The 12,637-nt window shown below is 49.8% G+C and overlaps 1 protein-coding gene and 1 long non-coding RNA gene across 6 annotated transcripts in view; one reads left to right on the top strand and one right to left on the bottom strand.

Annotated features, from left to right (window-relative positions):
* The first annotated feature begins 957 nt into the window (after positions 1–957).
* Positions 958–12,637, top strand: part of SLC29A3 (solute carrier family 29 member 3) — a 68,166-nt gene continuing 56,486 nt past the window's right edge. For 4 of the 5 annotated variants that reach the window (XM_074001875.1, XM_074001876.1, XM_074001874.1 and 1 more), the window contains exons 1-2: positions 958–994; positions 4,748–5,046. In XM_074001875.1, coding sequence (XP_073857976.1) covers position 994; positions 4,748–5,046 — 300 coding nt within the window. In that variant the 5' untranslated portion in view covers positions 958–993. Of the gene's footprint in view, positions 1,421–4,747; positions 5,047–12,637 lie in introns of all 5 variants that reach the window. The other variant, XM_045362059.3, reaches the window with a different exon arrangement.
* LOC135965123 (uncharacterized) lies at positions 6,831–12,333 on the bottom strand. The gene is made up of 4 exons (XR_010577987.2): positions 11,961–12,333; positions 8,300–8,432; positions 8,103–8,194; positions 6,831–7,733 (listed from the first exon to the last, which is right to left on the bottom strand). It is a non-coding gene; the product is annotated as an uncharacterized lncRNA (long non-coding RNA).

Here is a 12,637-nt window from a genome sequence, read left to right as displayed (position 1 = left end):
AGCTTCCCAAAGCGTTAGGATTAGAGGCGTGAGGCAGTGCGCCCAGCCTGGTTCCCGCTTTCTTTACTTTTCTTTTTTTTGAGACGGAGTTTCCCTCTTGTTGCCCAGGCTGGAGTGCAATGGCACAATCTCGGCTCACTGCAACCTCCGCCTCCCAGGTTCAAGCGAGTATCCTGCCTTAGGCTCCCGAGTAGCTGGGATCACAGGCACCCACCACCATGCCCGGCTAATTTTGTATTTTCAGTAGAGATGGAGTTTTGCCATGTTGGTCAGGCTGGTCTCGAACTCCCAACCTCAGGTGATCCGCTTGCCTCGGCTTCCCAAAGTGCTGGGATTACAGGCGTGAGCCACCGCACCCGGCCCCCACTTTCTTAAAGAACACCCAACAGCTGTGTGTTACACGCTGCGGCTGCGGTCAAGTGTGAGGGCTGGAATTGCTGACTGCCAAGTTCTGGGTCTACTGAAAATAGCTGCCCAGCCTGGGAGGCCCAGTTCAGTCCAGGTGTGGGTCCCGCTTCACCTCCAGAGCAGGGGCAGCCGGGAAGGGTAGAAGCAGCCTTTGGAGAGGGGTCTCGGCAGCGGTGTGGGGGCAAGATGAGGGCTCCTCTTAGTCCTGGGGTGCAGGTTATTGTAGCTAAAGGGGAGGTCTCAGACAGTGGGGTCTGACTCCAAGGTAAAAAAGGAGCAGCAACCAGGAGGCCTGATGCGCCGCGCACCCATCGCAAGCATGGGCAGTGCGTTTAACACTGGGCGCCTCACTTTTTCTCCTGTGAAATGGGCGCAGGCTGGCCCCAGCCCAGTGCCAGGAGGGGGAGCCCCGGCGCGCAGGCAGAAGACAAAGGAAAAAGGCTTGTTTGCAAACGGGGAAGCGGCGGCGTGGTGCCGGGAGGGGCGGAGCGGGGCCGGGGGAGGAGCCCGCCTGCCGCCTACCAAGCCCAGTGGTCCTGGCCGTGCGCCGGAGGCGGCGGCGGCGCGGCGCAGCGCAGCGGCGACAGTAAGTGCGGGCTGGCTCGGGCTCTTCCGGCTCCGGTCCCGGCACCCCCCAGACTCGCGCTCAGCGACCTCCCTCCCGGGCCCTGGGGACGGCTGCGGGCTGCCAGGGGAGCCAAAGGACCCCACCCCCTCCGTGGTCCCTTCCCCACCGTCCCTCCTCTCCCTCCTTGCTCTCTGCCACCCCTCTTTCTGGGTCTCTGTCTTCTCTTCCTCAAATCCTCTCTCCCCTCCTCCTCCTCCCTGAGACTGGACCTTACTGCCTGTATGGTGGGGGCCTGGTATGGACCTGTCGGCCCGAAGTATCCAGTTGCTGGCTGGTTCTCTCGGTCCCAGCTGCCCGGCCTGAGGCTGGGGCTGTTTACACCGCAAAGCCGGTTCTGCAGCGGCCAGTGGGCGGTGCCCTGCGCTTCCCAGTGCCCTCCCACAGGTTAGCCCTACCAGCTCCCCACCCCGGTGCACAGCCCAAGAAATCGAGGCACAGAAGGGAGAGCCACCTAGCCAGAGTCAGGAGCCTCCTTGGAACCAGTACCTAGGCTTCCTGGCCCAGATGAGGTTTTGCCGCGGCCCCAGCAGTGCCTGCCTCCTTGTGCAGGGCTACCTCTCTATGCATGGCCGGGCTCCTGCAGGTGACCCAGGAGCACGTTCCAGGCCACAGCCAGCCTGTTTTGGGGAAGGTTGGGCACTTCCTTGCCTGCTTTTCTCTTTCTTTTTTAATCCAGAAGTCAGCAGCTAGCTTTTGTAAAGACTAATAAGACTGCTCACTCCAGTGCCCTGGCCTGTGACCCTGGTTAGAGAAAATTCCTGGCTCCTTGTTCAGAAGCTCAGTCAAGGCTGAATGGTCCTTGACAAATAGACGCCAGGTACTGAGAAGGGGCCCTAGCCAAGTGTGGTCCTGAGTGACAGGGCTGGTGGTCCTTCTAGCCACAGGTAGCTGGAGCCTCTGGGAAGAACCACTTGTGGTTCTCTCTTGTTCTATGTGGGTGGGTCATGATTATTTTTTACATTTTAAACACTAATTTTTAAAATGTAACAGGTGAGCTTGTTACATTTGTACCATTTTGTGCCAGACAAAATACCATAGACTAGGTGGCTTAAAATTTGTTTCTCATGGATATGGAGGCTGGGAAGGGCAAGATCAAGATGCTGGTTGATTTGGTTTCTGATGAGGGCTCTCTTCCTGACTTGCAGACAGCCTCCTTCTTGCTGTGCCTTCACATGGCCTTTACTCTGTGAGTGGGTACATGTGGAAAGAGATTTTCCACACAGTGAGCTTCCAGACAGTGAGCTTGTTAATGCTAGCCTCCATCCGAATCCAGGCTGGGGAGGGGCTCTGCTAACCAGAGGAGTTTAAAATAGACTTGCTGGCTGGATGCATTGCACTTGGGCATCCAGTGGCCTCCCGCCTGCCGGCTCCAGGGTACATGCTACCCCAGCAGGGGAGAATGTCCTGGTGGTGCAGAGTCCATTCATTCAGCAAACATTGACAAGGGTGCCTTCAGTGTGCCTGGGCCCCTCCCCACTCACTGACTTCAACGCTTGCAGGAAGGATGCTTGTACTTGGAACCAGCAGACACAAGATTCCCATTCCCAGCCAGTCCTCCCCGGTGTGCTGAGGAGTCCAGCATGGTCCCCAGTCAGCTTGGCTGTGTAACTTCACTCTTGCCATCTGCTAGTTTTGTGACCCTGGGCAAGTTACTCAACCTTTCTGAGCCTCAGACCCCTCATCTGTGAAATGGGTCTTAGAGTAGTACCTAATATATTAGGCTGTTGTCAGCCTCAAGTGTGACCTCTGTTAGGCACAGACCTTGGCATTTGTGATTACTGGACTTAAGTTTAGCTATTGGGAGTTCTTTCTATTTGAATGTGGGACATAGCAAGTGCCTTCCAGACCTCAGTCTTTCCATCTGAAAAAAGAGAGCAATGTTTTTTGCTCTAATTCCAAGGGATGCTCTGAGGTTCTCCTGAAATAGTGGATAAGGTTCTGCACCCACATGAGGAGGTATTCCCATCCCACCAGGGAATAAAGGCCCCAGTCTTCTTGGCACGATGCTTTGAGTTAGGTTTAGCCTCCTATAGAAATCAAGATGCATTTATTTATTTATTAGTTTATTGGGTAGGGAAGAGGCTACTGCAGAAGGGACTCTGAAGTGTCCCATCCTCAGCATTACGGAGACATTTCTCATTTAACAAGCTGCTGCCACATCCTAAGTGCTATCTAGAGCAAAGAAGCAGGCATGCTACTTTACAGCCAAATCCAGCAGCCAGCCAGCCATGCGACAGGCCCAGGATGCCAGGGAGATGCTGACATTTGTTCAACAGCTGCTTACAGGCCAGGCATTGCCAGCCAGTTGCAGTTGCATAACTATCATAAAAATGGCTTCCCTGGGTTTACATTTAGGGAAATTGAGGCACAGAAATATGGTAACCTGCCCAAGGACATGTAGACAATAGTTGCTGGTAGCCCAGGCTCTTCCATTTGTCTTAGGCGCTACCATAGATTGAAAGTAGCTGACTCGGCCGGGCGCGGTGGCTCAAGCCTGTAATCCCAGCACTTTGTGAGGCCGAGACGGGTGGATCACGAGGTCCGGAGATCGAGACCATCCTGGCTAACACGGTGAAACCCCGTCTCTACTAAAAAAAAATACAAAAAACTAGCCGGGCGAGGTGGTGGGCGCCTGTAGTCCCAGCTACTTGGGAGGCTGAGGCAGGAGAATGACGTGAACCCGGGAGGTGGAGCTTACAGTGAGCTGAGATCAGGCCACTGCACTCCAGCCTGGGCGACAGAGCGAGACTCCGTCTCAAAAAAAAAAAAAAAAAAAAAAAAGAAAGTAGCTGACTCCTGGTAGGGCGTGATGAGCAGAGGTGGGACCCAGGCAGGAGCTGCAAACCCAGGCTTGACCATTTACCTAGTCTATGGCCTTCTGTTCTTTGGACCTCTCTTTCCCCACAAATGAAATGGGAATGGACTATCAGAGGCTACACACCAGCTTATGGAGGCAGCCCTAGACACTACCAGTTTTTAAACAATTATTTAATCTGAAGGTTTTTATTTTTATTTACACTTTTAATTTTATTTTGGAACTGATAATAAACTAGGAACATAGTTAAAAATTCAGGAGGCACAAATAAGAATACAGGGAAGTCTCCCTCCTTAGAGGCAGCCACTCACTGTTAGAAACTTCTTATGTAGCCTCCAGAGATATTATATGCATATACAAATGCATATGCATATGTATATTTTTCTCTCCCCACTTTTTTTACACACATAGTAGCATATTCTACATACTATCCTGCCCCTTATTTCTTTCAAATAAAGTCGAAAAGGTTTTAAAGATCATTCTTTGCCCATCAGGGGTCCTAATTCTTTTTTTATGGCTGCACAGAACTGTGAATGCCTTTAGACTAGGTTTGCCTTTCTGGGTACATTGCCACAGTCCCCACTATCATGCAGTGGTTTACACCCAGCCTGTTCCACAATTATGTGCTACCTCTGTTGCACTTGCATGGTTGGGGTGACCTCTGAGGACACTTACAGGTCTAATTTTTAGACCTGTAAAAATTGCCCTTCTCCAGGTCTAATTTTTGTCTTTCTCCCTGATCCTTAAAATGAAGTTCTCCAACCAGGCTTTAGTGACTTTACAGAGCCCAGGGTGAGGGGGCATGGTCATTTTGTAGGCTGGGTGGGTCCCCAGCTGTCCCCAGCCTCAGTTTCTACTTATCTACCCTGTCTCTGTTGCCCTTCTTGCTCCAATAGTGGCCATTGCTTCAGAGGACGACTTTCAGCACAGTTCAAACTCCACCTACAGAACCATAGGCAGCAGTCTGCAAGCTGACCAGGAGGCACTGCTTGAGAAGCTGCTGGACCACCCGCCCCCTGGCCTACAGAGGCCCGAGGACCGCTTCTATGGCACATACATCATCTTCTTCAGCCTGGGCATTGGCAGTCTACTGCCATGGAACTTCCTTGTCACTGCCAAGGAGTACTGGATGTTCAAACTCGGCAACTCCTCCAGCCCAGCCACGGGGGAGGACCCTGAGGGCTCAGACATCCTGGTAAGGGCATGTTTCTCCTGCAAGGCTGGTGGGAGCATACAGAGGCCTCATGCCTCACATGGCAGGGGAAGATGGAGATTTCAGACACATTTCCAGCCTTTAGATTACTTACTGTTTAGCTTGGGAAGAACATGCAAATTATGGTTCCATGTGGTGTATATGGTAAACGCAAGAATCTAGAGTCCACACCTCCAGGGGTGTGAAGGTATGGACTGAATAGCATTAGTTACAGAAAATTCCAAAAGACTAGTAACTAAAATGAGATGGAAGGTCATTTTTCTCCTATGTTCAATTCTGGTAGGGACAGCCCAAGGCTGGTATGACATTCTATGGCATTAGGAACCCAGTTGCTTCAACTCTGTGCAGCTTTCATGGCCAAGGCCACCTCACAGTACAAGATGGCTGTTGTAGGTCCAGCTATTACATCAGTAGGTAGAAGCAAGAGGAGGAGGAAGAAATGCCTGTTGCCTGTAAGAACACTTCCTGGAAGTGACACACCTTGCTCTTCTTACATTGCATTGGTCAAAACTTAGGCATGTGACCACATCAGCTTACAGAGCATGCTGGGAAATGTAGTCTTTCGATGTAGCTTTATCTCAGAGAACCATGTGCCTGCTAAAATGGGAGGTTCTGTTATGGAAGATGGGGAAAATTAATCCAAAGGGATAATTAGTCTGATCACCATGGGAGAGATTGCTGTGACTTGGAGTTGGTGGGTTTCAAGAAAGGGGAGAAAACGATCCAGGTAGAAGAAAAAGGCTGGGCAATGGCAGAATGGGAGGAAAGTCCAGGTATGTATGACAAACAGTGAAGCTGTGTTTGGGGCACAAGTAAGAGAGAGAGGTCTTGAGATCATTGCCCGGGGCCTTGAATGTCAAGGTGAGGAGTCAATTTTGTTTAGTTGACAGGGCTGCTCACTTTGCTGGGTGACTTTTCCAGAGAGGTGGGGGTGGTAGGGAAAGAGGATTAAAGAAAAAAATTATGACACTTGTTAAAACAGTTAAGGAAAGCTTTATTTAAGACTTGTAGTAGGGGAGATAAATGGAGTCCAACTCTGAAAAGGAGACATGGGGATTTATAGCCAAGGGGCAGCATGAGGGGCCGGAGGATGGCACATTTCTAAGAGGAGAGTCAAGGCGAGGCCTCTGCTTGCTGAAAGCAGGCCCAGGACTTACACAGTTGACCCTTGAACAACAGGGGTTCACTTAGATGCAGATTTTTGTTTCAACCAAATGTGGATGGAAAATGCAGTATTTGTGAGTTGTGAAACCTGCATATACAGAGGGCCAATGTTTCCTATTTGTGGTTCTGCAAGACTGACTGAGTATGCTCGGGTTTTGGTACCTGGGGGGGATCCTGGAACCAATCCCTTGAGTACACTGAATGGTGTGAGGAGCTTGATCGGATATGAGAGAAGGGAATATTCTGGCTCAACTGGCCTAACAGGATGCTTGCTGAAAGCAGGCCTAGGACTTACACAGTCTACTCTTAAACAATATGGGTTTGAATTGTGTTATATGTGAAGTTTTTCAAACAAATGCTGATGGAAAATGTGCTATTAGTAAAGTTCAAAACCTGATTATAGGGAGAGCTGGGTTCCACAAGGCTGACTGGAGACCTGAGTACGTGTGGATTTGGGTATAGGTGGGAGTCCTGGACCAATGCCCTGAGTATATGGAGAGACAGCTGAACATCAGAGGTGGGGAATGAGGAACTCGATCAGATCTCAAAGGTGGGGGTGTAGCAGGACAAGCTGCAGACAAAACTCCTCAGACACTGGATTAAAGAAGGAAGAGATTTTTTATTTGGCCAGAAGCGTCGGCAGACTTGCGTCTCAAAAGCCAAACTCTCCGAAGACAGAGTTCCTGGCCCTTTTAAGGGCTTACAACTCTAAGGGGTTCCACTTGAAAGGGTCATGATAGATTGAGAGCACATGTGGTTAGAGTGGGGGATTAAAAGTAACCTCAGGCCTGGTCATCAGTGGCACTGGCTGGTCTTGCCACTGACTTCATTCCTGTTGTTTTTTTAACTTTTACTTTCTCCTCTTCAGAGACAGGAGACAGTAAGAGAAATGGCTTCTCTCCTCATTCCCCCCTTTGAGAACCTCACTCACTAGTGGGAGTTCTCACTGTCATCTTCACTATCCAGGTCTTCCTGCCAATCCAGTTCCATTGATTCCTAGAGTTACATACTCTGTTTTCTAACGGGGATCAAGTAGTTCTAATGGGTTATAGCACACATCAGGCTGGTCACTTCCTGGGCTGCATATCTTGCACTGGGTGGCATTATACTCACAAGTCCCTTTTAAACAACAAGACTGTTTCAAGTTTTTGCCCTATCTCTGTCTGAGGAAGGTCAGCTGAAGTCCTTACTGTACAAGTCCAAAATTTAAGAAAAATGAATCCCACAATGAGCTTCCTCATGCTTCGGCTGTGCATGGACCAGTCAGCTTCTGGGTATGACTGGAGCAGGGCTTGTCATCTTCAGAGTCACTCTTCAAGGGTTGTCCAGGCTTGGTCTTGCCTCCCAGGTTTCAGGTGCTGCAGGTTTTACACGGCTGTGGTGGATCCAGGCTGGGATTCCCTCTACCTTCACAGTGGTGGGAGTGGTCAGGATGACAGTCTGGGGTCCTTTGCACCATGGCCATAAAGAGGCTACATTCCAGTCCTTGATCCACACTCGATTACCTGGGGAGAAAGGGTGAACTGGGGAGAATAAGCTAACAGGGCATCTCTCATTTACCCAGGCTGAGATTGTGTTATTTTTCCTAAAGCCTGTAGCTGTAACTTAATTTCACCTCACTCTCAGGGAGTGCCTGAAGGTCCCCGCAATGTGGGAGGGGGCCTATGATATATTTCATAAGGGGAATATCCTGTTCTTTTAGAAGGGATACATCTAATTTTAAATAATACCATAGGGAGAGCCTGTATCCGTTTTAATCCTATTTCCTGACATACTTTCCCTAAACTATTTTTGATAGTCCGATTCATCTGCTCCACCTTTCTGGAACTCTGAGGCTGGTAGGCGGCATGCAGTTTCCATGTGATCCCCAATACCTTTGCCGTCTTCTGTACCAAGTCAGCCACAAACACCGCCGGCCTGTTATCTGAGTCGATCCATAAGGGCAGCCCAAATCTAGGAATAAGATCTCAAAGAAGCATATGGGTTACTTCACGAGCTTTCTCAGTTCGTGTTGGATAAGCCTTCACCCACCCAGAGTAGGTACACACAAGAACTAGTAAATACTTGTTACCTCTACACTTTGGCATCTCTGCCAAAGTTTCATGCACAGCCAGTACAACTGCGGCTCCTAGCAGCTATGGCACAGCTACTCTCCCATGTGGTAACCGAATCCATTCTTCCTTCATCACTTGTCCTCCTTCTGCCTGGAGAAAGTCCTTTTCTTTAGAATAAGTAGGTACAAGATCAGGTACTTGAGGGAGCAGGGGGGCTGTGACTGATGCCTGGAAGGGGGCAGATGCTGCTTTTCGAGCCTCTGAGTCAACGCGGGAATTCCCCAAACCCACCAAGGTGGAAGCTCGCTGGTGTCCTCTGCAATGCATAACTGCCACCTTGTGGGCTTTCCATACTACTTCTAATAATTGTAGAATTTATTGTTGATATTTTATGTCCTTTCCCCCAGAGTTCAATAGGCCCTTTTCTTTATATAATGCTCCATGCACTTGAAGGGTTATAAAGGCATACTGAGAATCAGTGTAAATGTTTAGTCTTACCTTCACTGAGTTCTAAGGCCCAAATTAAAGCAGTGAGTTCAGCTTTCTGGGCTGAAGTGCCCTGGGGCTACGATCTGGCTTCAGCAGTGTACAGGGTTACCACTGCATACCCTACACATCTCTCTCCTTGTGGGTTGATGAAGCTGCTCCCATCCATGTATAGTTCCCAGTCTACTGATGCCCAAGGCTGGTCCCGGATGTCAGGTCTGCTAAACTGAGTCTAACACTTCTACACAGTCATGCTCGACAGGGTTCTCTGATACCGGGAGCAAGGTGGCAGGGTTCAGGGTGTTACAAACTTCAATGGTTACACAGGGATTTTCACTGTGTAAAATCCAAGAGCAAACTTTGGTACTTGGTGAGTCTAGCATTCATTAGCCAATGATGTCCTTTAGTATTCATTAAGGTCACCACAGCATGGGGGGCCTTTATGTTCAGGTTTTGCCCAAGAGTCAGTTTATCTGCTTCTTATACTAGCAGGGCAGTTGCTGCCAAGGCCCTCAAACATGGGGGCCATCCTTTAGAAACTCCGTCTAGTTGTTTAGAGAGGTAGGCCACCGGCCTCGGCCAGGGCACCACAGTTTGGGTTAAAACTCCTAGTGCCATCTTTTCTCTCTGACACATACAATGTAAAAGGCTTTGTCAGATCAGGTAGCCCCAGGGCTGGGGCTGACAGAAGTTTTTCCTTTAACTCATGAAAGGCTTGTTGTTGTTGGGATCCCCATTCAAAAGGTTCCTGGTCCCCCGCTTTGTGACCTCATACAAAGGCTTGGCTAATGCTGCAAAGTTTGGGATCCACAGTCTGCAAAACCCCACAGCTCCTAAGAATTCTCTCACCTGCCTTCTGCTCTTAGGCTCCAGTAGATTGCAAATGACCTTCCTCAGTCCAATAACCATTCTGCCAGGTTGAGCAGGGCCCCTTCCTCCTTGTCTGGGACCTCCTGGTCTGAGTCACCTTGTTTTCCTTTTAGCTGAGGGCATTTGTTCTCCCAATGTCCTTTTTTTTTTTTTTTTTTTAAGTTCTTGGGTACATGTGCACAATGTGCAGGTTTGTTACATATGTATACATGTGCCATGTTGGTGTGCTGCACCCATTAACTTGTCATTTACATTAGGTATATCTCCTAATGCTGTCCCTCCCTGGTTACGCTGCAAACTCTGACAGCCAGGCTCAGTTTCCTTTCCAGGGCACCCCCCCTTCCCTTGCCTCTTTGGAGGGACCCTTCTGATTGCTAATAGGTCAGCATTTCACCAGGCCTGACTTTCATTCTCTTTGCGGTTTTCCTTACAGCTTACTGCATCCCTGTTTACAAACACCTGGTTAGCTATTTCTAATAACTGTGATGTATTCATCCCTGCAAACCAAGACTGTTTCTGCAGTTTTCTTATAATGTCTTCTGTGCTTTTACTAACTAAAGCCATGTTAATCATGCACTGATTTTCAGGGCTATTGGGATCAAAGGATGTGTACATACGATAGGCCTCACACAATCTCACGTAGAATTGTGCTGGACTGGCCGGGCGTGGTGGCTCACGCCTGTAATCCCAGCACTTTGGGAGGCTGAGACGGGCGGATCACGAGGTCAGGAGATCGACACCATCCTGGCTAACATGGTGAAACCCCGTCTCTACTAAAAATACAAAAAAAATTAGCCGAGCGTGGTGGCAGGTGCCTGTAGTCCCAGCTACTCGGGAGGCTGAGGCAGGAGAATGTGTGAACCCGGGAGGCGGAGCTTGCAGTGAGCTGAGATGAGCCACTGCACTCCAACCTGGGCAACAGAGCGAGACTCCGTCTCAAAAAAAAAAAAAGAATTGTGCTGGACTTTTTTTCCCTGAATGACCTCAGAGACCTTGTTAACGTTTGTGGCTTTCAGGGCTCCCCTCTTTAATCCTTCCAAGACAGCTTCCCTGTATCGATTCGGCCTTTGCATACCCTCTCTTTCATTTGGGTCCCACTGGGGGTCTGTTCCTGGGAACTGGGTCCTCACATACTCTTGGGGGTTTGGTAATCAGCCGGTGCATGTTCCTCTAGCCACTTAGTTGCTGCTTGAAGCACTCTCCACCTTTCATCTGTGTTAAAGAGGAACATGAGCAACTGGTGGCAGTCAGCCCAGGTGGGGTTGTGGGTCTGGATAATAGTTTGGAGCAAATCAATTAGAGCTTGTGGCTTTTCAGTATAGGATGGGATATTGTTTTTCCAGTTGAGAAGGTCGGCAGAGGTGAAGGGCTGGTACACAAAAGCATGCCTCTCCACCATGTGCCCTTCCTCATCTATCCCAGTATACCGCTGCTCTCTCAGGGGCATTTGTATCCCAGTTTTGGGTCGTAAACGAGCTGCCAAGGGAGGGGTTTCTTCCGAGGCTTCACCTCCTCTCTAGTCTACTCTAGGTGGCCTAGGGATATGTTTGTCTTGCGGAGGTGCAAGCTCTGTGGGCTCAAGAGTGGGGAGCCTCTCTCCCTGGTAAGGGGAGGGCACCGCTGGGATCACTGGTGCCATCTCCTGCAATGGATCTTCTGATGTTGGGTCCAACAGAACTTTAGGAGTTGATTTTCCTCAGCGGGTGGAGTAGGATCCTTCCTTGGCTATCTGTCTCTTTGCTACTAGCACTGCTGCTGCCTGCCCTCTTAGCCACTGTGGGGGATCTAGCATCAGCTGTAACCAAGTGTCTATGTATGGGAACTGGTCTGAGTATCCTGACTCACCAGTTACCTTGTGCCATACCTTAGAAACAAGGGACCTGTCCAGGCTTCCTTCTGATGGCCAACCCACTTCTAATGTTGGCCAATCTATTTTACACAAAGTCCTAAGTTTTCCTGGTGTCATAGTAACCCCATAGTCTCCACTAAATCCTTCCTTGAAATTTTTCAACATAGTTCCTAGCGGACTGGGCATACTTTGTGTCTGATCCATGTCTCCTCGAGACAAAACACCACGCTCACACCACACGCACACCACAGAACAAAGAACAGGTAAAAAGGGCACCCACAACTTTTTCAGTTTACACCAAACCAGAATCAAAACCAAAATCAGAGTATCCAGAAATCCAAGCCAGGTCAAAACCAAAATATCAAGCAATTCAAGTCAACTCAAAAACCAAAGTGCCGGTACAGGCACGCCGTGGGTGATCAGGCCACGCTTCCGCTCAAATGGAGTGGGCAAGTTCCAAAGACCAGTCTTACCAAGTTTCAGATGTCCAGACTTAAAGTGCCAGTTCCTTCCCCGTGTTCAGCCACTGCGCTGATCCCCTGTGGGGGCCTGCTGTGCACTGCTCTGACGAGGCGTTCCAGCCGGGCAATTGCCTACCCAGGAGCGCTCTCAGGATCCGCGTCGCTCAAGCTGGCCAGAGTCCCCCGCAGGGTTGTTCCACAGGGCAGGCCTAAGCAGCAGCTTCGACCGACCGTCTGTTAATCACCTCGCCTCCCAGTCAGGTGAACCAAGAAATGTAGCAGGACGAGCTGCAGACAAAACTCCTCAGACACCGGATTAAAGAAGGAAGAGGTTTATTTATTCGGCCGGGAGCGTCGGCAGACTCACGTCTCCAGAGCCGAGCTCTCCGAAGACAGTGTTCCTGGCCCTTTTAAGGACTTACAAGGGGTTCCACGTGAAAGGGTCGTGATAGATTGAGAGCACATGTGGTTAGAGTGGGGGGGTTAATCTTTTAATCTCAGGCCTGGTCATCAGTGGCACCGGCTGGTCTTGCCACTGACTTCATTCCTGTTGTTTTTCAACTTTTACTTTGTCCTCTTCAGAGACAGGAGACAGTAAGAGAAATGGCTTCTCTCCTCAGGGGCATGCTGGCTAATCTGACTTGGCAAGGTTCTTGGCTAAGACTGGGTTGGGCAGGCAGAAGTCAGGA

Source organism: Macaca fascicularis, chromosome 9 (genome assembly GCF_037993035.2).
Source record: "Macaca fascicularis isolate 582-1 chromosome 9, T2T-MFA8v1.1".
NCBI lineage: Eukaryota > Metazoa > Chordata > Mammalia > Primates > Cercopithecidae > Macaca > Macaca fascicularis.
The sequence above is the reverse complement of the archived record's forward strand: the minus strand, read 5'-3'. Positions and strand labels throughout refer to the sequence as shown.